A 25,907-nucleotide genomic window follows, 5' to 3' on the forward strand; every position below is an offset into this window, starting at 1 on the left:
CGTTTATTCAGAGTGTAATATAGTATTTGGGGCAAGATCTGTTGCAAAGACTATGAGAAGCTGTATTCATTTTGCCCTGTAAAAACTACTTGCTCAAAATCATTGTGTAAATACTAATTTGATACCACTGAAATGTAAATGGAAGAGCTATTTGAACATATCTTTTAAACTCACAAGAGGCTATTGGCTTCATGAAGTATACAGAACTGCCGTAAGGCTTTCTTCTGACTAATTGGAAGATTATTGTTTGTAATCTTTGTGGGAAAACTCTACAGTTCCATCTTTCATAAATTTTTTGAAAATGCCCCATATTATGAGTATGTGAAAAAAGTGCATGAGTACTCAAAGATATTTCTTCATTAGATTAGCTGTCAAATTAGTATGTTGATGTTAAACATGCTAATATACTATATTCTGATTGAAGTGGTCTTACTCTTCTTCACTGGTTTGTAATTTGCTAAATTATGGCCTAGAAACCAATCAGTCTACTTAATACAGTATATGCAAATCTAGTAAAGCAATATCAGATATACTAGGCTTAACGGGAAGTAGGTAAAATACTTGGTAGTGATGCTAATAAAACCTAATTCGGAATTTTAAACATGTTTTGATTCATGTCCCTTCAGTTTTCCATCATTGAGGGGAAAAGTTTTAAGGCAGAATTCTGAACACTTTAGTGCTTAATTTTCCCACATCCCTATCTTTAAAAATTTTGAAATTTTTGGCACTGTAGAATCATGGGATTGAAACGAACAAGAAGTCATGAGTTTAGTTCTCACAATTGGGTAGGACCTCTTTTAAAAAAAATCTATTCACTAAAAGATGTTAAAACCTTTTTTTTGGTAAGAGGATTATTCTGGCTGTAGGATAAGAAAAGACCAAGGAGGCTAAGATGGAAGCAGAGGGAGTAGTCAGAAGGGTGTTTTAATAATTTGCACACAAGATGATGGTGACAACATTACCAGGTATCAGGAAGTGGGAAGTGGGTGACTTGTGGAAGGATATACATATATATGAAGTATTGATTTATAAAAGTAAACACCTATTAAATATGTTAGATGTGGGTATATGATAGTGAACAAAGTAGATATGGTCTCTGCCCTTGAGAAGTTTACGTTCTAACTTACCTAGGAATTGGTCTTGACAGGCTTTAACTTTTCTTCAAACATTGTCCTTATATTCAAAGTATAGTGTCCAGGAAATAAATCGTAATGTTTAAAAATACAAAATACATACAAAACCATGAGAGAAATGTATTTGATTCTGAACATTAATACTTCCTAGCAGCTTTTCTGGATATAATTGTACAATGCTAAATTAGTGACTTTGAAACAAATCTGTGGAATGCACCTATTTATTCCTGAGTTTAGTACTACCTTGTAAGAGATCAGTTTTTAGTTAGATCATTTTTTTTAGTTCTTAATTCCTTTTGGGAGGTAATGTTTTCTAATAATTAAAAGCCTGGGTTGTATAGGGTTAGACTATCAAGACAGATTTCTGGCTTTACCACCTGTAACTATGTAATTTAGACTAGTTACTTGCTCTCTTTGAGTCTTCATTTACTTTGCTTTTTTAAAAAGTAGGGCTAATCATAATACCTACATTATTAGGGCTGTTTTGAGAGTTTGGTGACTGTATATTTTAAAAGGAGAGTCAATAGGATTTCCTGGTGGATTTTTTGGCTCGATCAGCTTAAGAAAAACGGAGTTGTCATTAACTGAGATAGAAAAGATGCTGGTAGAGCAGATTAGGGAAAGAAGATTAGTAGATCAGCCTTGACACGTTAAAATCCAGATGAAGATGTTAGAAACACGAATTAAATATCCCTCATATTGTGGTTCATGCAGTGTAAGGTCAGCCATTTAAAATATTTCATTTACATTTCTAAGTAGTAAGTTCCTGTGTTTAGACAAAATTGTGTATCAAATGCTTAAATAATGTATAAAATGATTTTAAAGATAAACTGCTCAACATGTATTACTTTCACCCTTTCTTAATTTCCGAAATATATTTGTGTCTTCCCAAGTTGCATCCTCTCCTTCAGTCTTGCTCTGTTTTTTATAAGTTTATTTTTATCTTGTAACATGGTCTCTTGACCTCTTCCTAAATTGGGGAGCAGGTTTTGGTACTAGTCAATTTCCATTATTTGCTCTGAGGCAGGCAAGTAGCTCAGCCCCATGTATTCCCATTACTCAAAGTATACCCAGCCTTAGTGGCCTACAGGAAAAAAACATTTAAGGTAAAGGATCAGTGAACCTCTAAGGTGTTAAGGTTGAATGTACTGTGATGTGGGCACAATAATTGGAGTGCTTGTGCTTGTTTCTTGAGGGGTTTTTTTTTTTGTGTGTGTGTGTGCTTGGCAAGAAGAGTGCAAAGGGCACCTTTGGGAAGATGGAGACCTCAGTGACAATCCTATATGAAGCATTTGCCTCACCTTCAAGGCAAACGATCAAGTAAATAGGCTCCTGTTTACAATTTCTACTTCCTGCCCTCTTTAGAGGAAAAGTTCTTAACCCACGATCTGCGGGCATTTTATATGTAAATTGTGTGTGTGTGTGTGTGTGTGTGTGTGTGTGTGTGTATTTTTTTCCCCAAAGTCCATAGGGTGTATGAGACTCTATTAGGTCCCCATGACTCAAAACGTTTAAGAAACACAGTTATAAAGAGTGCTGTGGCCGGGTACAGTGACCCACACCTGTAATGTCAACACTTTCGGAGTCTGAGGCAGGAGGATTGCTTGAGGCCAGGAGTTCGAGACAGCCTGGGCAACATAGAGCCGGTCTTTACAAAAAATTGGAAAATAAAAGAGTGCTGATATTCTACGTTTAAGATTGGCTATGTAAATAACGTTTGTTTTACCTTTGCGTATGTAGTTCTAAGTCCAGTAGACAAGCCCTCTCAATGACACTAACAAAGTGGAAAGGTACTTTGACAACAATGTTCAAAGGTAAGAGCTAAAACAACTGGGACAGCTTTTCCCATTGACAAGGTGGTTTGATGTTTAACTGAGGGTATTGAGTATTTTTCTGTTGGTTCTGATGTTTAATTTCTACCTGTTACATAAATAAATACAAATTTGCACCAAGAGCCATGCCAGTGGAAAATGAGAAGCAAGTGTGCTGAGTCTCCTCCTCCAGATAAATTGAGCTCTGCAGCTGTTATTCTGCCCTATCTGTTACAAATAATAACAAGCAGTGAAAAAAGAAAAGGGTAATACTTCTTCCTGCTATCTCTTTTACTTCTTCCCACTGAGACCAGGAAGAACTGGCTGCCCATCTTTTCACCTTCCTTGCATTCTCATTTTTTAAGCTTGTATAGTTTTCATACTACATCTGTATAGTTACAGATATCACGTTAGAAGGATTGTGTTTAAAATTTGGATAGGAGGTGGTACGCTTTAAGAAAACTGGAGTAGTAGTAAAATCTGAGCAAAGAAACCTCATTACAGGGGTTCTGTTAGAAGAGTCTCATGAAGCAGGTTTCCAGCCAGACAACTATGTAATGGGACCCACAACAAGCATGTTTCAGAAAGCTAACAAATTTAATAAAAACAAGACACATCCACTGTACAACTGATTTTTTTAATGGAAATATATTAGTATGACCTGTATAAATTATGAGATTCAAAACAGTGGTTTCAATATACTGCTAAACATATGAATGAAGGTAGTGACTAGGATGGAAATCTGTCAGTGCTACAAAAATACATATAAACAAAATAATTTTTGTCCTTCGATAAATCTACAAGATATAAAATTAAGAATATTTATATAATTTCATATTAGATATGTGAAAAATATGCCATGCTAGAACAATCTCGTTCCAAAGTTTGAAACATGAATTGTCAAAAATGCTCTTCATACAACGTATGAACTTAGCAATAACTTTCTGGGTATAAAGTTGCTTTTTATGTCATAGTCAGATGAAGATCCCTCTGAATTATATTGATCAGAATCTTGTTTCAACTGGCACCTGGAAGAAGACAGAAAATTCTCATTTTAAAATATTTGTGAAGTTCTGTTACGATAATCACATCTTAGGAGCTAGAATTTATCAGAGTTATCAGGGTTTTTTTGTTTTGAATTTTAATGATCAATTACCTTCCATCACTACTTATTTAACATAGATCCATGCAATACCACATTGTAATTCAAAGGCCTAATTTAACTTAAAGTGATGGTACAATGTGTTGCAGTAATATCCTTTTTCACATTTGATCCAAAGGGCTTTTACCCCAGTCACCACTGGTGGTGTATCCACAGCTAGTGATTTATCTTCCTTGAAGCCAGATAGAGAGATGGTGTTAAATGTTTCTTTTTTTAATATGGGGAAGCCAAGGTCCACCATTGTGCTAGCTATATTCTGTTAGACAATGCGCTCTAACATTTGGGTCTGACATGAGGTTTAAATGCTGTTCCTACGCTTTATCCTCCAATACTTGGTGACAATTCTAAATCCAATCACTGAGGAGACGGTTTCTGGTGCGAGGCTTTTCTTTTAAGGAACTCAGGCAAGGGGACAGTTGTATTCGGTTTCTCTGGAATCTAGTCCCAGGAGACAGAATCATGGTGCTTATCTATGCTCGCCTCTTACCTCAGGTCTATCCAATTTGCTGGAATGGCCTTTTCATCTGACCTTTGCTACTCAATACCACTCTTAATAAGTCCCAGGTTTATCTTATGCTATACATTTCTTTTTCATTTAGAATAGAAATTTCTTTTTTGAAACCTTTCAACTAGGAGAAATACCACCAGCCACCTGCCATGCTTGAAGACAATCATTAAATTCCTTATTTGGTCCCCCAATCTGTTAGTCTTTCACCAGAGGATAGAGATAGTGTACTATAGTGAACAGAGGACAGGTCTTGTCATCAGAAAGATCTTGTTGGAGTCACTTGGTGTGTGACCTCAAGCAAAGCAGTTAAGCTGTCTGGGCTTCTTATTTTTCTTGTTTGGAAAATGAAGATATCTTCTTTGTACATCGTTATAAGGATTGAGATAATGAATGTAATACACCTGCCACCTACCTGGCCTACAGCAGAAACCCATTTTAATTTGTGATTCTAGTTTCCCCAAACTAGAAACCTTGCTTTAAAGGACGGAATGTTCGAGAAATGAACATCTACAATGAAATGGAACTCTCCAGTTAAACCCTAAATTGGCAACTCACTCTAGTAAGGAAGAAGGATAGAAACTTAAGTTTCATTGTTTGGGCACTGTGCTAGGGACTTCTCAGGCACCTGGCTATTGGGAGGTGTGTATTAGCTTATCAGCTTCATTGCTAATTCACCTGTAAATGGGAATTGCAATACCTTCCCTACCGCGTTGATTATTACGGGGCCAGAGTAAGAGCATTGTTGTAAGTGCTTTGAAAAATAAAAAAATATATATATATGCTCAATATTGCATTAACAGAGATCTATTATCACTATTTTTTCATCCTTTTTTTAATGCGGGTCTGAGTTTCTTTTCCCGAAAACACCCTGTGAGATTGGTTAGCAGTTTCAGTTTTCTAGGGATGAGGCACAGAGGCTCAAGCAAGTGCTGGACTTTCTGCCACATGCAGGAAGAGGTCTCACTACTTTGAAGTGTTTTTTGCTGTGATGTCTAGATGAAGATAAACCTGTCGAAGAATCTTACCTGATATTCCCGATTACGTAATCCTCCATTTGTATTTATGGTAAAATCCATTTTTCCGTCTTTTTCCTGAGAAAAAGAGAATGGAAATATGAACTAGGGGCTGATTTGTTTTTAATGTTGAAAAATTAAGAGAAATTTAAGGAAAGCAGATGGTTACTAATGCGATTATGAACGTCATCAAACAGCTGGTACCTGACTGGAATGAAACTTTGAAGTACTGTAATCTTTCTTCATCAAAATATGCAAAACGGCATCATGGATTGTTAAGAAAAATATTGAGTCTTTGACTTCATCATCAAAAAATTCACATCTGGTAAGCTTCTCAACGAAGTCATCTGGAGAGAAAAAAACAACAACTCTTAGGAAGAAACAACTGGCCAAGGGTAAGTAATTTCACCTTCCATTTGCAAATGTGCGTTTCCTTGACATTTGGTTAAGTGTTTGTGCGTTGCAGTGGTACAATACCAGTCTATCATTGGTACAATGTCTTTTGGAACTAACAAATACCTTTCTAATACAAAAAATATTTAATGCCCCAATGTAAAAAGGAGGAAGGCAACGGAGCAAATGAAAAAAAGTAGTTCCTAGAAGAAAATTAATTCATTTAGGCAGGAGACTAGTGAGTTGATCTCCCTGCTTAATGATTAGAGTATCAAGTGTGGCTTATTATTGAAGTTTGGGATTTAAAGTTTGGGATTCTGCCAAAATAGAACATATGTTTATGGACTGGTGATATGCTGTGGTTCTTGATTGTAGCCCATTTTCCCAAAGCTGATGGGTTTTATGAGAAAACATTGTCCTTACTACTTACCTCTCTAATCTTCTTTGAGAAATCCCATTTTTGTAGGCACTAAACAGCATTTGTTTGCATAGATTACTCAACCAACTATTACCTTATGTCTACCATGTGCAAAACTCTGGCTGAGTAATAAGAAGGATCAAAAGATAAATTAAGACCTGAATCTTGCCCTCAAGGAAGATAGAATGTGTATATCTTCCTGTAGTACTGTCAGGAAAAGTGTTGTATAATAATGAGGGCAAGGAGCAATCTAGTTTTCCTCCTTTATTGTATTCTTAGTTTTAAAACAATTTCCAGCACATAGTATGTCTTCATATTTTTTGTTGAATATACAAGAGACATATAGATCATGTACTATAAAAATTCTGAGAAAGTTTCCTCTTGGTGGGTATCTGGGAAAACTTGAACAGATAACATCTAAAAGTGCCTAGGATTTGGAGAAAAGAGGAGGAAGAGAAGGTACACAATCATGGAGATGGATTCTTCTGTTTACAGGCAAGCTTTCAATGGCAGAGGGAGAGGGAGCGTGGAGGGCATTGTGGCCGCCAGGACCTGGGATGGAGTGGGTGGCATGCAATGGGAAGGAAGGTGATAATTTTTGATAAAGACTGGAAAGAATGCTAGGCAGCAGAGACAGCAGGAACAGATACTTTCCAAAATAGCTGGGATGATGGGAAAAGGGTAAAATTGTTTAGTAAATTAAAGGTTCCTGGTATCAAGGGGATATTTTTAATTATAAGGAAGGCTTGACAATGGTTGAACTAATTTTCACTCTCACCAACAGTGTATTAGCACAGGGTGATGATTCCTCAGCGAGCTAGGACAAATACCATTTGACCCAGCAATTCCATTACTGGGTATACACTCAAAGGAATATAAATCATTCTGTTATAAAGATGCACGCATGCGTATGTTAATTGCTGCACTATTCACAATAGCAAAGACATGGAATCAACCTAAATGCCCATCAGTGGTAGACTGGATAAAGAAAATGTGGTACATATATACTATGGAATACTATATAGCCATAAAAAGAACAAGATAATATCCTTTGCAGGTACATGGAATTGGAGGCCATTATCCTTAGTAAACTAATGCAGGAACAGAAAACCAAATACTGCATATTCTCACTTATAAGTGGGAGCTAAATGATGAGAACATATGGACACAAAGAGGGGAACAACCCACACTGGGGCCTTTCAGAGGGTGAAGGGTGGGAGGAGGGAGAGGATCAGGAAAAATAACTCATGGATACTAGATCTAATACATGGTGATGAAATAATCTGTATAATAAACCCCCATGACATGTAACCTACGTAACAAACCTGCATGATGAATACAGGTTTGTTATGTAGGTAAACAGGGATGTTACGTAAGTTCAGGGATGTTATGTAGGTAAACTCAGGTCATGGGGGTTTATTATACAATTATTTCATCACCAGGTATGAAATTATTTCATCACCAGGTATAGTGTATGAAATACAATCCTGATGATGAAATAATTGTATAATAAACCCCCATGACCTGAGTTTACCTACGTAACAGCCCTGAACTTTAAAGTTTAAAAAAAAAAAAGTCTTGAAACTAGAATATGTCTGTATATTTTAGGGACAGGATCCAGCAGAAAGGGAGAGATGAAGGATGCCAATTTCATACCTTTCTAAGGACCCGTGTACCACTTGTCTCCTCTCCCTAAAATGCTCCCCCTAAGTACTGTCAAGGTTGACTCCCTCACTTCATTCTAGTCTCTACTCAAAATGTCATATTGCTGGACATCCCTGATCACCAGTCAGTCTTTCTTTCTTTCTCTCTCTTTTTTCCTTCTTTCTCTTTTTCTTTCCTTCCTTCCTTCTTCCTTCCTTCCCTTTCCCTCTCTCCCTTCCTTCTTTTTCTGTCCTTCCTTTCCCTCCCTCCCTCCCTCTCTCCTTCCCTCCCTCCCTCCTGCCCTCCCTCCCTCCTTCCTTCCTTCCTCCTTCCTCCCTTCCTTCCTTTCTTTTCTTTCTCTCTGTCTCTCTCTTCCTCTCCCTCTTTTATTTATTTATTTATTGAGACAAAAATAAATAAATGCTCTGTCACCCAGGCTGGAGTGCAGTGGCATGCTCACAGCTCACCACAGCCTTGACCTCCCAGGCTCAAGCGATCCTTCCACCTCAACCTCCTGAGTAGCTGGGACTACAGGCACATGCCACTACACCCAGCTAATATTTGTATTTATTATTTGTATTTATTTATTTATGTATTGTTTAGAGACGGCGTTTCACCACATTGCCCAGGCTAGTCTCAAATTCTGGGGCTTAAGTGATCTGCCTGCTTCAGCTTTCCAGAGTGCTAGCATTACAGGCATGAGCCATAGCTCCCAGCCTCTATTTCTTAACCCTGCTTTTTTCTTAGCACTTATCACTGCCTGAAATATGCTTTTATTTGTTTATTATATGGCTTTCCTATGAGACTATAAGCTACATGAGGACAGGGGCTTGTCAGATTCACTGCTGTATTCCCAGCATCCGAACAGTGCCTGACAAATGGTAGGTATTCTGTACGTCTTTACTGAATGCCCATATCATGTCCTAGGATCTAGGGAAGAGACAGGGAATAAGAAGGTAAGCAAGAACAATACCTACCCTGGAAGAGATACAGTCTAGTCGGGACGCAAACAGAACTGCAAAATTATGCTATATGTGTATATTCTGTAGATGCAAACAGTCTGCAGACCCAGTGCTCTGCCTGGGGAAGCAAGAACGTTTTCAGTTATTGTCAGAAAAATTCCTGCAGAAGCCTTCTTTCCGAAAATGAGATGGGAGAGCATTATAGGGACAGAGAGGATACTAGTTAGAAAGCCCTTCTAGAAGGCCTAGTAGAGAAATAATAAGGGTCTAGATTAAGGTCTGGAAATGGAGACAAAGAGACTGATTTAAGAGGAAATATTCATAGGACCTTTGAGGCCGGTGACTCACTTACTAGAAGGAAGGAGAGGAGAAATTGGTGATCGTTTCAGGGTTTCTATCTGGAAAACTAGGTAAGCAGTGATGCAGTGATTGTGATAGGAAAGAAGTATTTTGGGGAGGGTGAATCCTATACATAGTTTTTTAAATGTGTATCTGAAGTGCCTGAGGGACAGCCAGACAGTTGAATCCATCGGTCTGCAGCTCAGAAGAAGGGTCTGGGCTGGAGGTATAGTTTGGGGATTCATTAACAAGTAGATATACATGAAATCATAAACATGTAGGAAATTGACTAGAAAGAGTCTGTGGAATTAGAACTATGAAATAGTGTTTAAGGTTGATACCTGGGGAAGACTGGAAGAGTGGGAAAAGAACCAAAGTCAGACCCTGAGGAGCCGTTTGAGAGGTAGAAGGTGAATCAGAACTGTCCTGCCGGGGTCAGGGAGGGAGAGAGCTCAAAGAAAATGCTAGGGAGAGAGGCAAATGCTTAAATAAGCTGCTGCAGAGGGATCCCAGACGAAGGCAGTTAATCCTGATGATCTGGACGGCACTGATAACCTTGGCAAGGATGGTCTCATCAGCAGGTGAAGCTAACCCAGACTGTTATGGGCTGGAGCGTGCAAGGGAAGGGAGGAAGAGAGACAGAAAACAAGGCGACTTTTTCAGGAAGTTTAGAGTAAAAAATGGTTAACATATTCCTCCTTTGTTGCCTATGAAATCAGGATCCAAATTGCAGAATTCATTTAATTACATATCAACATAACTAAAATATAAAGATGCTGTTTCCATAGGGATTTTTATTTGGTTGGCTGCAAATCAGATTTTCATCTTGATCATATAAAATACTCATTCTTTGGAGAGGCTGTCCAGATTGACAGTTGACAGTGAAGTGATTGTCAGAACATCAAAATAAAGCAACTTACCATCAGTTCCAACAATATACACATCTACCTTGATCCTGATAAATTCTTGCAAAATCTGTTAAAAAGAAAGTATATCTTCCTTAGGGAACAGTTTCACTTGTCAGAAATGTAAACAAAACAATCAGAATTATACCTTACGGGTGATATATTGCTTTTAGAACCTTTAGCATTTTGAAAAGAGATAATAGGTGAAGATATAATAAACTTAAAAACAAATCTGTGGAACAGAAATAAACACAAATAAAGGAGCCCTTCTCCTCAGTAAGAAGTTAAAAATGATCATTCTTGAGGGAAGTATTATGGGAAAACATTCTGTCTCAAACTCATAAGAACATCTCTGATTTAATTTTAAAATAGTGTCTTCTTTGGGATGACCTCAGCTGGAGCTTTCTTGCTTCATAAAAGTTTTAAAAAAGAACCTATGGACTGCAAGTTGCTAATTATTCTTGTCCACAAGAATAATGGATGAATGGATGTATCCAACACCAATGAATCTTTTTTTTTTTTTTTTTTTTGAGACGGAGTTTCGCTCTTGTTACCCAGGCTGGAGTGCAATGGAGCAATCTCGGCTCACCGCAACCTCAGCCTCCTGGGTTCAGGCAATTCTCCTGCCTCAGCCTCCTGAGTAGCTGGGATTACAGGCACGTGCCACCATGCCCAGCTGATTTTTTGTATTTTTAGTAGAGACGGGGTTTCACCATGCTGACCAGGATGGTCTCGATCTCTTGACCTCGTGATCCACCCGCCTTGGCCTCCCAAAGCACTGGGATTACAGGCTTGAGCCACCGTGCCCGGCCCACCAATGAATCTTTATCCATTTTTTCTGGTTTCTACGCTAAGAACAAATACCAGCAGTGATATGAGTCAGATCATGTAAAGTAAGAAAAGTAGCTTATATTATATTGTGGATAAGATTAGATGATCACTAATATCATTACTGTCATTGATAAACACTTTCAGAACCTCTTCTAGGCACTTCACTAAGGATTAGAGGTCCTGTCCTTTGTGTGTGTGTATGTGTGTGTGTGTGTGTGTATGTGTGTTAAAATGCAGAAAGATAAGCTAAAGTAAACAAAACCTAAAATAAACAAAACCCAAAAGCAAAAAAAGAAAACGCAAGTAGATTTGAGAGTTATATGATGCTGACATAAAAAAAAACCTTCCATTTTCTAATTTTGTATCCAGTTCACTCGTGCTTAATAGGTCTTATCTTAGGTTAGCTTTTACTTAGGCAGATTTTTGTGAAAACCCAAGAAAAAGAAAGATGTAGTTTCTTAAATTTTCTTTTTATATGTTTCTGCATTTCTGTTAGAAACTAATTTATTTTAGAAATGCACTAAATCTGTGGAAAGAAAACAGACTGCAATCTGATTGTTTCAGTCATGTTTTTGAAATCACATGTGACATTTATTTTTTCATATATCTATTTGTTTTTTTTTAAGACATATTTAAAAATAGCCAAGTGAAATTTCATCAGCTTATAACGGATGAGGATTAAAAAAAAAAGGGATCCACTCTTACATTTTTTTCCCAGGACCTTTCCAGATCTTCTCTGATTTCAGAATAATTAGATACAGCGCCCACAAATATTTGAAAGTACCACAGAATTGAAATTTAAAAGGAATGTGGGCATTGCTGTCCACAAACAGATTCAGCACACATTAGAATTGTTGCTTTGATTCCTTTCAATCTAGTACTCAGTCTCATGGAAAATGCCCTTTTCAAGAGTACACTGAACACCACGTTTCCCTCCATGGAACTCTAAGATTATAAGTTGCTTCAAATTAAATGTATGTTACCTAAAGGAGCATCCTTCCACAAATACAATTTATGGGTTTTTTTTTTAAATTTTTTTTTTGAGATGGAGTCTCACTCTGTCCCCCAGGCTGGAGTGCAGTAGTGCGATTTTGGCTCACTACAACCTCCACCTACCATTGCAATTCTCCTTCCTCAGCCTCCCAAGTAGCTGGGATTACAGGTGTGTAAAACCATGCCCAGCTGATGTTTGTATTTTTAGTAGAGATGGGGGTTTCACCATGTTGGCCAGGCTGGTCTTGAACTCCTGACCTCAGGTGATCCACCCACCTTGGCTTTCCAAAGTGCTGGGATTACAGGTGTGAGCCACTGCCCCCGACCCACAAAAACAGTTTTTTAACCTTTAGCCATTGATTGGTTGTTTCCATTAAGAACAACAAAATTACCGATTTAAGGCCCCTCATTGAAGAAACATCAAGAAAGGACACTGCTGAAAAGTCGAGAATGAGGCTGTGGAGGCTGATTCTGGGGACCTCAATGTTGAGAGGAAGATCATTCCAGTCAATCTGGAAGGGCAGGTCTGTGGTACTGATCGGCTGGTTCAGTACTTCTATCTGATTGTTGTCCAGCTCTTCGTCAGAATCTTTTATGGCATCAACAGTGCATATAAATCCTTTCTGCAGGAGAGGATAACAAGCATGATAACTGTGACCAAGAAGAAAAACATTGTGTATGTCAGAGATAGCCAGTGAGTTTCAGAAGCACTGATTCAGAGTTGAGCCAAACAACGGGATTGGACTGGGTTTGGTGGTTCATGCCTGTAATCCCAACACTTTAGGAAACTGAGGTGGGAGGATCACTTGAGTCCAGGAGTTTGAGATCAGCCAGGGCAACATGGCAAGACCCTGTCTTTGTAAAAAATAAAAAAAATTAGCCAGGTGCGGTGGCATATGTGATTGCAGTTTCAGCTATTTGGGAGGCTGAGGTGGGAGGGTCCGTTGAGTCTGGGAGGTCAAGGCTGCAATGAGCTGTGATCACACCACTGCACTCCAGCCTAGGCCACAGAGCGAGACAATGTCTCAAAACAACAAGATTGTAGACACTTGTGTTTGGTACTTTTCCCAGGAGAGTCGAAATTTTAGGGAGACCCTCAGAAACATGTCATTTTAAAATAGAACATTCATTGACACATGAAATCCCTTGTTTGGCAATTCATTTAAAGGAATGGAACTAACACCTTGAATCATCCTTTACTGAGCTTTTAGCTACAATGCAGAGAAATGTGGTCAAGAAACTTACTGGTGTCACTTGTAGCAGGCCTTGCTTCTGCAGTTTTCGGATTTTCCTCAAAGCTTTGTTGCGCTTGCGTAGAATTCGAAGTGGATTAAAGCCAACCTGAGAAACCCATTGCTGTGTTACAAGAGTACTGAATATTCTATTATTTATATAGCATAATTCTAACAACTTTTACTGGAGTGATTTGAGGGATTGGGACAGATAATAAAAATATTTGCGACAAAATTTAAAAGTGGTTTAAACAACATCAGCAACAACTTTGTGTCAGACCCATGGTCTGCTCCACCTATATCCAGTTACCAACAGTCAAAAGCTTTTGTATGACACAGTCCAGGATTCATTCATAAATTATCCATGAGTAGACATAAACTCTATTTGAATCTGTTTGTGTTTGGAACCTACACAACTCTTAGGGGATTTTATTTTATTTATTTTCTATTTATTGAGTATGGGTGACACCTATGTAAGTATTCTGCTTCCATGTAATTTTTATTTTATTAAAATTTATGTAATTGTATGTTATTATTTTATAATTTAGTATTATGTTTGAAGTTAATCTTTATTTCCCCTTTTCAACCTAATGAGTTCTTACTGCTATAATATTTAGGTCCAGGTAAATAAGAGAGGAGGATCAAATTATGTAATAAAAAATCCTTGGCCAGATGTGGTGGCTAACACCTCTAATCCTTGCACTTTGGGAGGCCAAGGTGGGAGGACTGCGTGAGGCCAGGAGTTCAAGGCCAGCCTGGGCAACAAAGCAGGACCTTGTCTTTACAAAAATTTAAAAATTTAGTGTGGTGTCATAGCACATGCCTGTAGTTCCGTCTACTTGGGGGACTGAGGCAGGGGACATCACTGGAACCCAGGAGTTTGAGGTTGCAGTGAACTGTGATCATGCCAGCCCAGGTGACAGAGCGAGACCTTGTCTCAAAAAAACAAAAAAATCTTGTGGTGGCTCATGCTGGTAACCCCAGCACTTTTGGAGGCCGAGGCGGGAGGATCATGAGGTCAAGAGATCGAGACCATCTGGCCAACATGGTGAAACCCCGTCTCTACTAAAAATACAAAAAAATTAGCTGGGTGTGGTGGTGTGCGCCTGTAGTCCCAGGTACTGGGGAGGCTGAGGCAGGAGAATTGCTTGAACCTGGGAGGCAGAGGTTTCAGTGAGCCAAGGTCGTGCCACTGCAGTCCAGCCTGGTGCCTGGTGATGGAGTGAGACTCTGTCTCAAAAAAAAAAAAAGATCCTTGACAAAAAATAAAGTTACATGGAAGTTTACTAGAGTAATCAAAAGGGGCAGTATAGAAAACCAAATAAACAATATAATCTCATTTTTCAAACAACAACAACAAAACTGGGTAGAAAAATATCCGATGCATATCAAACTAATAATAATAATTAAGGTTTAAGGCAGAAGCTCTATGCAAGCTACAGAGTAAACCAAAAGGCATGTTTCAAGAGTGAGGACTGAGCTTTTTGTCTTAACTGTCAAGACTGCTTGCTTCCTTGTCATCATCTCTCCAGTTTGCCAGGGACACTCAGTATTTATTGTTATTTAGTATTAACCATTCATTTACAGCTGCTATACTGAATTTCTTTGATGATGTGATCAAATATTAAATGGTCCCTCATTGTTTCTAAAGTTGATGCCCAAAGAAAATCTGTAGGATGACACCTGTTAAAAGCCAGCAACCCAAAACATGGATTTTTTTTTACTCTACAGCAGAGTTTGAGAAAAGTATTTTTCTATATTAGATGTCATCTGAATAGGCTTATTTCTCAACATATTAACAAACTCCCATAAGGTAGTTTCACCTGCTCTGGGACATGGGACAAAAAACACTGGTGCAACCCCACCTCAACATATGTGACACAACCCAGCCTCAACAATGACCTTACAGAACAAACACATTCCTAGATATTCAGTAAGATTACAAGAAAAAAAATTAAATAACCCCAAACCTTACAGCATCGAGAAGTTTCTGCTTAAAGAAACCAATGTTTGCAAAGTAGATAGGAGATGGACATCTGAAAATTTTCACTCCTTCTGGCTCATACATCTATAAGGCAGAGAAGTATTATTAGATGGTGCCCATTAGATCCATACTTAATATCATTTAGCAAGTCAAAGAAAAAAAATGAATCTCCCTTACATCCAAATAATCTTTTTTATTCTTATAGATGTTGCTTCTTCCAATATTAGCCAGTGTGCTGCATTTTGGACTGTAGGGAGAAAAACAAGTAAATCATGCACATTTGTTAGGCCTATAAAGCTAACACTGATTTTTTCCAGCATACCAAAACTGGCTCACTTTTCAGAATGTAAAAGGTTGGGGAAATCATCATGCCATCAGAGACACTGGAAGGGAACACTCTGTTTTACTTATCTTTTTAGGTGCTTCTCACAGCACCTAAAAAGTGCCTCCCATTTGTCACATTACAGTATACAAAGCACTCCATATGCTTTTGCCATTTTGATTCTGAATGTCACAATTAGTCCAAAAGGTAAGGCAGATATGATTACCCAGTTGTATGGATGATGACATGGAAAAGTAAAATGACTTGCTTATGATCATTCAGTTTTTCTCTATGTTTGATGGGTTCCCAGTAAAGAATGGAATGAAATTTAAATAAATGAAAGAATACAGGAGTATTTCAATATCGGTGTATTTCTTCAGTCAGGGATTGACTTTTTGATAACAATTTCTGTTCTCTAAGCCTCCTTATTTCTCAAGGAGGCTTCTTTTTCTGTCACGCTATGTAATTCAAAATAGTCTGAGCAACCACATGGTAGTGATGTTACATGGCAGAGATTTTAAACAATCAAGGCTGGATACCATGGCTCATGACTGTAATCCTAGCACTTTGGCAGACTGAGGCAGGCAAATTACCCAAGGTCAGAAGTTCAAGAACCAGCCCAGCCAACATGGTGAAACCCCATACCTACTAAAAATACAAAAATTAGCCAGGTGTGGTGGTGGGCACCTGTAGCCCCAGCTACTTGGGAGGCTGAAGCAGGAGAATTACTTGAGCCCAGGAGGCAGAGGTTGCAGTGGGCTGAGATTGCGCCATTGTACTCCAGCCTGGGCATTAAGAGTGAAACTCTGTCTCAAATAATAATAATAATAATAATAAAATAATAATAAAATTAAGATTAAAAAGATGCTTGGACTGAATAATATTAAAAATCAATAATTCCAAATGGCTTTTGTGGAATTTTAAGGCAAGAGAGGCCTTTGAGAAATTCTGTAATCTAGCTCCATATTTTAAAGGTACAAGTGCAATCTAACAATCTATGAAGAGGAAATCCATCCACTAGATGTGAGGACTCACAATCTCAGTAACACATTTCCATGTTTAACAAGTTCAAGGCAAAGACATTAAACTTGCTTGGAATATAATCACTTCTGGTTTATAGCTGGGCAAACAGACTCAGATTTATATGATTTATTTGAACTGGAGTCAAAGCCAGGAGCAGACCAACAGCAGGTCTCCTCCCTGGGCTGATGTCTAAACCTGGGCCATGCTATTGTCCTTCAGGCCTCGAGGTGAGCATTCGGAGGGAGGATAAACTACCGAAACTTGACGGAAATGCACACCTATCAACCAACTACTATTCTCTTAGCCAGTGACATTGTTTTTCTCTTCTGATTTGGGCAGGTCCAACCCTGCCAGGATGCAAGGCAAGTTGAGCACTCACAATTGGGTCCTGAACACGATGGTTAGCAGTTGAAATGCCACGCTAGCTGCCAGGCCTAACCCGAGTCCCAGGACAATGGTGAGGATGAAGGTCATGATCCAAATTAGCTGTGAAAAGAAAGCAACACACACACTTATGATTGACTTTGATTCAAGTACAATGTTGAGATGGATCTTTAAAAAAACTTTTGTTTTCTTTCTTTTTTTTTGTAGAGACAGAAAGACTTTGTCTCTACAAAAAAATAAAAATAAAAAAATTAAAAATTAAAAAATTAAAAAATTTGCTAGGCATGCTGGAAATTGGAAGTTGCCATTTGGGGCCAAGGAGCAAAGTGCACAGAAGATACTTGTGTCAAGAGGTCATTTCTGCTGGCTCAGGTTCTGGGCCACAGAAAGAAAAGCAAATATGAGGATTCAAAGAAAGTATATTCATTTCTAATCCATCTCCAACCCATTTAGGAAATGGGATTGTCTGTCACAGTGATAATTATAACTGCAAAACCCGCAATTACTTTTGCATCAGCCTAATAGAGCCAGCTGCTGTACATAATCAGCAAATTAGGCTGAGCATGAAGGCTCCCACCTGTAATGCCAGCACTTTGGGAAGCTGAGGTGGGAGGATCACTGAAGGCCAGGAGTTCAAGACCAGCCTGGGCAACATAGTGAGAACCTGTTTCTGCAAAACTAAAAAAAAATTAGCTGAGGATGGTAGAGTGTGGCTGTAGTCATAGCTACTCAGGAGCCTGGGGTAGGGGATCGCTTGAGCCCAGGAGCCTGGGGTAGGGGGATCGCTTGAGCCCAGGAGCCTGGTGTAGGGGGATCGCTTGAGCCCAGGAGCCTGGGGTAGGGGGATCGCCTGAGCCCAGGAGTCTGAGCTTATAGTGAGCTAGGATGGTACCACTGCACTTCAGCCTGGGTGACAGACGGAGATCCCACCTCTAAAAAATAAAAAAAATTAAAAAAAAAAAGAGGCTGGGCGCAGTGTCTCATGCCTGTAATCCCATCACTTTGGGAGGCCGAGGCAGGCGGATCACAAGATCAGTAGTTCAAGACCAGACTGGCCAACATGGTGAAACCCTGTCTCTACAAAAGATACAAAAAATTAGCTGGGTGTTGTGGCATGTGCCTGTAATCCCAGCTACTCAGGAGGCTGAAGCAGATGAATTGCTTGAACCCAGAAGGCAGAGGTTGCAGTGACCTGGGATCACACCATTGCACTCCAGGCTGGGTGACAGGGCAAGACTGTGTCTCAAAAAAAAAAAAAGAATGTCTTATTCTTGGTCTGCAGATGTAATTAATGGTTGTTATCTTTATAAGAATTTTAGCATGCCAGAAGGGTGTTAAAATGCCCCACAAAAGTAAACCAAGTGTAAATGACTAGTTATGATCTTTAAATACCTATGGGTATGTTAACAAGCATTTTTACACAACAGACTTTGACCCTGTTAAAATAGCAAAGCATGCGAGAGCAAAGGGGAGCCTTTCCAAATGAGAGTATTTCAAAAAGGAATGCTTAGAAATTAGGTTCTTCACAGATTCGTGGAAACAAACACATTATGTAATGAAGAACAGAAACCATGCATACCCTAAAATTCAGAGAGTTTCTGTGGTATTTGGGATTACTGCAAGAACTTTTAGAACAGGTCTAAGGAAGTTCTACACTAGTGTTTCATGGAGCCCATTCTTTTAAATTAAAAGTAGCCCATTTTAAGAAATTAAAGTCCCAGAAAATGATCATTAGAGTATGCAATTTAATAATAGCAAGTAAAACAAACTAAGGTTATTTTGAATGGATATATAGAAATAAAATTTCACTTAGTTTACAATATAAACATGCATTTCATATTGGCATTAAAATGCAATTGTGATTTATCTCTCTTTCAGATATTCTACTTACACAATCATATTTATCCTTTCGCCACAATCTGCCTATTTCAGCAAACTGCATCAGCATTCCCTTTAAGTTTCCCAGTGCTAAAGCTGCCAGGACGGACTGTAAGAAATGTAAACACCGGATGTACTTTAAGTTAATGAAATAAACCATATAGAAGCAAAGGTGAAGGCTGTAGATAAGTGAGTCCTTTAAAGGGCCTCAAAGCATATCAAAGCATACACCCTTTTCCACTGTGCGATGCTATACAAGACACACCAGAACTGGGACTCTGACCTGTCCCCAGGAGTGACTTTGTCCCCACCACAGTGACAAAGGCTAGACTGCTCTTGTGATTGTGAGATAGATGACCTGATGGCATTTACTAGCCTGCACCTTGGGACAGAGAAAGGTAGATCTTAGACCTATGACAGATAAACACTTGATATAAATTCTTCCCAAGCAGAGACAGTCTAATGTGTGTTTCTTTATTGAAGCTGAGGAGATGGGGGTAGCTCTTTGTTTAAAAAAAAAATAAACAGCTTGGGGAGCTTGAGGTCCTGGAATGAGATGACTTGAGGTGGGCTTTCTGGGACAGCATGAAACATATCTATCTAGTTCCTATGACATCCCCAAAACCTACTATGGTAAATATAGGAAGGGTTTTAAAATTAGTCAGTGAATGAGTGGATGAGCCAATGAATGAATATTTCCCAGGCCAGTACTAATGTGCTACAGCTGCACTTCAGGCTTCCAATTCTTCCACCGCCAGAATGTGATCTTTTGTCTTGCCGGAACTGTGATAGTTATGGTGAAAAATGCTGAATAGCTAAGTATATGCTCTTCGTTCTTTGGATTTTAACATAATTGTAGGAACATGCCCCTCACCCTCCTGTCCCCACTGCCAATTTCAGCTGTTTTATTCTGAATGAAACATGGAATTTGTATACTGCTACACCATGAAAACACAGTGTACAAAGAAAAGTCAAACACAGTTTTTATTTTTATATTTTGAGAAAGTTGGACTGATCTGCCTATTTCTAATTTTCACAGGTAACCCTCATAATATCATATCTAAGCAATTAATTTTGCTAACTGTGAGAATAGAGGTCACAATTTAGAAGAAATATGGCCTTAAGTGACTTAAATTTGGCACACAAGTGAATGCCAGTTAAAAAAATGGTGAAAATTGAATGAAGTCTGTCATCTACTTAACATACTATACTAATGTACAGTATGATATTGTACGACAGCTACGTAAGAGATCACCGCTGTGGTAGCCAGGCGAATAATTCAGAGGACTGTACAACAGGCCTCTCCATTTTGCAGGACTTTAAATTCTATAAGTATAAAATATATCAAGAGACCTCTGTGAGAAGAGACAGACTTTTTTCCATTGGGCATTATTTCCCACCTAGTCAGTATTCCACAGGAAAACAATTTGAAATAATTTACAATGACATGCATATACAATAGAGTACTTTAAAAGTAAAGATCACATAGAAAAGAAAAGGGGATAATTTCTGCAGGAACCTGGCATCCATACTGCTTTTGACATAAAGGATTAAATACATAAATACAGAAAAATGCTTAGAGCTCTGCTGAGCACTCAACAAATATTTATTATGAGCTTTCTTAATGAGTTATTTTGCTTTCATATGATAAAAAGAAGCAAAATAGCCATTCAGGTGAAACAAAGACATTCCTGACCACAATGGTCTAAAAAAGAACGTATCACAGGATCCTTTATCACAGGGTCTTTGATTAACATCTTGGACAATGTCCTTGACTAGTTTATTCAGGAGACAGATGGCATTTTAGGTGGTAGTTATTTCTTTAGTGTCTTCAAATCGATGTGGGCTAGGTAGAACCCAAGTTAACTCCTGGGGAGAAGCATGACAGTGTGGAGTTCTCTATGCAGGGTGAGTGTGTGTGCGTTTATTTTTATTGAGATAACACATTCTTCTTATTTTGAAATCAGAAGTATTGCATGTGGAGAATTGGTAAATTGTTCTCTGCCCTGCTTGAAGATGGATTTGGCCAGTGAGCTCTCTGGGATGACCACACTGGGAGTCCAGAAACCTGGGACCAACGTGCTGTTCGGCTACCAACCAACAAGGGAAACAGCCTTAGGTAACAGATATTAGTGGGCTGTATCATATCTCTACGTCCTTTGTAGCCAGAAGTGTAATACAGTGTAGAATAATAATACTATTATTAACAATAATAACTATCATTTATCAAGTGTTTATCATATGCCAAACCTTGGGCTAAGTAGTTCACATACATGATCTTATTGATTTATTTTTTTGAGATGGAATTTTGCTCTTGTCGCCCAGGCTGGAGTGCAGTGGTGCGATCTTGGCTCACCGCAACCACCACCTCCTGGTTCAAGTGATTCTCCTGCCTCAGCCTCCCGAGTAGCTGGGATTACAGGCATGCGCCACCATGCCTGGCTAATTTTGTATTTTTAGTAGAGGTGGGGTTTCTCCATGTTGGTCAGGCTGGTCTCAAACTCACAACCTCAGGTGATCCGCCCACCTCAGCCTCCCAAAGTGTGGGGATTACAAACTGAGCCACCGTGCCTGGCCAATCTTATTTACTTTTATAGTCACTCTGTGCAGTGGGTATTATTTCCCTTCCTCTTGTACACATGTGGTGCTTGAGGTTCAGCAAGGTTAAGTAATTTGCCCAAAATCACACAGATAATAAATGGCAGAGCCAGGATTAGAAGGAGGTTAACAAGGCTCCATGTACCACCTCAAAATTATCTTAAAACCACAAGGAACAATGTATTTACCATCATCTTGTTTCCTAGACGGCCTTTGCTTTCCAGGGTTCAATGGTATGTTTCACATCTGAGTGCCGCAGAAATTTACAGCGCATTAAACTAAACCCTCAAACTTACAGATAGAGGAGCATGAGAGTAGGGCTAGGAGGTCTGTGCTGGCTATTCACTCCCATCTCACAATCCGACAATGTTGGTCTTGGAGTTAAACCAAAGTTCTAGGAGCTTCAGGGTGTGTTCCTAAGAATGAGTTGTGTGGCTGGTAGCACCATTCTCTGAGTTAGATAGAGGGCCTGATTACCTTAACCTTTAAGAAAGCCTCTACTCAGTCCATGCATGTGGAAGGTGTGGTGCCAGGATGCCCTCCTATCTTAAGATTAATTCTGTTTGCAGCTGTGCACATGTGGAGTGTAGAGGAGATAAAGCAGGTTGGGCATCTGTATTCCCAGCATTCAGAACACGTTGCCAGGGGAAAATAAATATTTTTGGCTCACACAGAGTATTGGATAAGAAGAGTACTTGAGAGTTTGTCACCTCATTTTCCCTAGTTTAGTTTGTGCTTTCAGAATTTGAGAACCAGGGTCCTTGATTTACCACCAAAAGGAGAGATGCTGTCCAAAGAGAGTGTTACCTTTTGTAGAGGCTCCAGGAGAAAGCCAATGGCTACAATGACAATCAGCACGATGATGGCAGAAATAAGCCCAGCAATCTGTCAGGATTAAAAAAATAGCATCACCAACTCAATTTTTCCCCTGGCTTGGATTTTCTAGTGACTGATGCTAGGATGGTGCTTTCAGCAAAGCTCTTGACATACCTGTGTTTTGCCTCCTGTGCTCTCCTGAATTGCTGATCTGGAGAGGGCAGTACTCCCAGAAAATCCTCTGAATGCTCCAGCGACTATGTTACCCAATCCCAAGGCTATTAACTCCTGACAGGAAAACAAGGAGGAACCTTTTTCAGAAGTGGCACCATTGATATTATGTGTGCAAAATATTATTTAAAGTTTTCCAGGGAGACCCAGTGCAGGTTGTATACTTACCTGATTGCCATCAAGTGGGTAATCATGTTTGAGGGAATAGACGCTGGCAACTGAAAAGGCCACTGCAAATGCAACGATTGCGATGCTGAAGCAATCTCCTATGGTGTCTGGGATAATCCGCATGTCAGGTGTAACAGGGGGCATAAATCTAAAATGGAAATTAAGCAAGTCTGAATGTCAGCAACCAACTGATAAACTGATATACTCATTGGGCAAATCAATGAATGAATGCAATCTAGGCTGAGTTGTGTCTCACTGTGGAGTATGATTAATGAGAATTTACCTCCACTGACAACTTTGGAATCTGCTTTCTTAATGCTGAAAAGCAATACTGACTGAATTTGGTAAAAGATTGCAAATTCAGTCCAAGGATAGTGTTAAGTCAGATATGGTTTTGCTACTAAAACCACATTATAATGTGCATATGTATTCCCATAAGCTTCCTGCAAAATGTCTTCTATTCCACTTGTATTGTTCCACTGGGTTGCAAAGCATCACCCAAAATGCTCCCAATAGTTAACCATAGACGAAGGCTCCTTGAGTAAACACAATTGTGAGATAAGGAAAGCAAAAAAAAAACAAAAAACTTCTTTCCATTGATAATAACGACCTTTCATGGAAAACTCCTGGCAAACAAATGGGCCTTGGATTCTGCGTGCACTTCACAGGAATGCTAGAACCAGTCATGACCCTAATGGAGAGTGGGTTTCACTTTAAAGTGATCTAGTGCCAGAGAAACCTTCAACTCACAGGGGACACTTCTGTGCTTATGCCTCATGAACATAGACCAGTTCAATTATATTTACCAATTGTAAGGTGCATTTATCTCAAACTCAACATCAATCTACTAAAATGTTCCACTCCTATAAGCATGTATTTCTGACATCAAACTTATTAGAAGGTTAATTAGATCCAATCAACTCTTTCTGAATTGCTGTTCCACATTTTGTGAATATCTATGGTAATACATTTAACTCTAATTTTGAAGAAGTACTATTATGCCATATTCTGATGCCATTATAAATCCAAAAGTTAGCTTAGAATGTTGCTTTGTTTTTTAACAAACAGGACCTTATTATTCTTTTGTTCTGGTCTCTGAACACCATAGACAGAATGGTTGATGAAGATTTACAGTCTAAAGATTTGGGTTCATTTCCTGGCTTTGCCCCTTTCCCTCTCCAAGCCACCATTTCCTCATTTGTAAAGTGAGGATAATAACACTTGTTCTCTGTTTTGTTTTGTTTTTTAAATGGAGTCTCTTTCTCTTTCTCAGGCTGGAGTGCACACACAGCTCACTGCAAGCTCTGGGTTCCAGGCTCAAGAGATCCCCAACCTCAGCCTCCCCAGTAACTGGGACTACAGGTGCTTGCCACCACACCTGGCTAATTTTTGTATTTTTAGTAGAGACAGGGTTTCACCAAGTTGGCCAAGCTGGTAACTCCTGACCTCAAGTGATCCACCCACCTTGGCCTCCCAAATGTTGGGATTACAGGTGTGAGCCATGGCACCTGGCCTTACTATCTTTTCTTCACAGTTTTGTGGGAGGGTCAAATAATAAATGCAAATACTATTCTTATATTGTAAAATACAAAGTGCCTACTAGCTATTATTATAGGATCTTTCTGGAATCTGAATATACCCCTTGTGTTTCCTTTACTGTTTCAATGAATACTTTTCTTTAGCCAAATTATTTGTATTTAGTGTATGAGACTTTGCAAAATAATTTCTAAGGTGGCCTACTCATGAACAGCAGGTTAGCAATAATTAATAATCACTACCTTCCAGTTATAGTCTATTTGCAATCAACAGAAACTTAAAGTACCTACTCAAACATCACCCAGAAAAAAATATAGAGTGTAAAAAGCTCAAGTACTTGCTACCTAATTTAGGTGTTAAACTAGTAACAATGGCAGTGTATTTTGAACGTTTATTATAAGTCAGGCACTTAAGCATGTTACATGTATTAACTCACTTACCCCTTAAAAGAATCCTCCTTGCTAGCTATTATTTTAGCCTCATTTTACAGCCAAGGACATTGAGGCACAGAGCTTTTGGTAATGTGCTCAAGCTCAAAATGTGAGTTAGAATAAAATCTCAGGCACTCTGTCTCTAGAAAACTTGAGCTTACCTACTAGGTTACGCTGCCTGTCTGCTGAAAGTAATGGTTAAAAATATAACTACCTGCTACCACACCCCACACACTTTGTGGAGAGAGATGCACTGACATTGAAAATATACTTACTAAGTAAGACTGGTGTTTAATGTGACTCAGTGATCTTAAGTTCATCTTTTACTTTCCAGACCCTCCTGACAAGATCCTGTTTGATTTTGCATGTGCTTATTTATTTATTTATGTTTCTATTTGGTTTATGTCTCCCAAGAGATTCAAATAAAGTGAAATTGATTGAAAGTGACAGAATGGTAGGAAACCCTAGAAATAGTCTTTCAGTTTCAGCCTAATTTTCACTTTAAAACTTTTAAAATTGAAAGCGATGCTTGAAATTCATTAAGTGTAACACATGAAGATCTGGTGATAAAAACATTTTTTTTCTTTAAAGAAATAAAAAATATATGTATTTGCTTTTAAGAGAATTTGGCTGCTTTAAAGTTAAAAAAAAATTCTGGAATTCTCAAATACTTCTTAAGCATAGAGAGGGAGAGAAGTCTTTTTTAAAAACAAAACAAAACAGGAAAACAATCTTTCCTTGGTAAGTTGGAAGAAACTGAGACCGTAGTTAGAAGAAACAGCACAAAATGATCTTCCTTCTCAATTCACTGAATGTAATGGAATACATTTTAAAGTTCTTGTACAAACCAGACTTCTCATCCTTTTGTGGTGGGAAAACTTGCTCTCTGCTCTTGTTTTGAATCTGATTGCGAAAAAGGACAGAGTGTGCTATCGGGGCCGCTCGCTTGGCATGCCTGTGTTCCTTCAGTGTCTCTTTTGAACTTTCAGAACTTGCCTCCAGGAACTTCAAACAAAGCATTACATATTGTTTATAGTAATTTATGGACAAGGAAATCTGGTTTCACTTCGTGTTTCTTTGTCAGGAGAAGTGGTTTCTTTGTGCCTATTTTTCTTTATTTTATTACTTATATTTTTTGAAAAAACAACAAGAGATGAGGGTCTTGCTGTGTTGCCCAGACTGGTCTTGAACT

At 38.7% G+C, this 25,907-nt stretch overlaps 1 protein-coding gene across 3 annotated transcripts in view; it reads right to left on the reverse strand.

Moving 5' to 3' along the window:
- Window positions 1-3,565: 3,565 nt before the first annotated feature.
- Window positions 3,566-25,907, reverse strand: part of SLC26A3 (solute carrier family 26 member 3) — a 39,678-nt gene continuing 17,336 nt past the window's right edge. For 2 of the 3 annotated variants that reach the window (XM_002751742.4, XM_054237402.2), the window contains 13 exons: window positions 22,749-22,896; window positions 22,524-22,637; window positions 22,341-22,418; window positions 18,949-19,044; window positions 17,053-17,159; window positions 15,506-15,575; window positions 15,320-15,412; window positions 13,358-13,453; window positions 12,505-12,735; window positions 10,304-10,358; window positions 5,832-5,974; window positions 5,640-5,705; window positions 3,566-3,972 (listed from right to left, as the gene is read on the reverse strand). In XM_002751742.4, the coding sequence (XP_002751788.1) occupies window positions 3,949-3,972; window positions 5,640-5,705; window positions 5,832-5,974; window positions 10,304-10,358; window positions 12,505-12,735; window positions 13,358-13,453; window positions 15,320-15,412; window positions 15,506-15,575; window positions 17,053-17,159; window positions 18,949-19,044; window positions 22,341-22,418; window positions 22,524-22,637; window positions 22,749-22,896 (1,321 nt within the window). In that variant the 3' untranslated portion in view covers window positions 3,566-3,948. Of the gene's footprint in view, window positions 3,973-5,639; window positions 5,706-5,830; window positions 5,975-9,059; window positions 9,163-10,303; window positions 10,359-12,504; window positions 12,736-13,357; window positions 13,454-15,319; window positions 15,413-15,505; window positions 15,576-17,052; window positions 17,160-18,948; window positions 19,045-22,340; window positions 22,419-22,523; window positions 22,638-22,748; window positions 22,897-25,907 lie in introns of those variants that run through there. The other variant, XM_035254103.3, reaches the window with a different exon arrangement.

Source organism: Callithrix jacchus, chromosome 11 (genome assembly GCF_049354715.1).
Source record: "Callithrix jacchus isolate 240 chromosome 11, calJac240_pri, whole genome shotgun sequence".
Classification (NCBI taxonomy): Eukaryota; Metazoa; Chordata; class Mammalia; order Primates; family Cebidae; genus Callithrix; species Callithrix jacchus.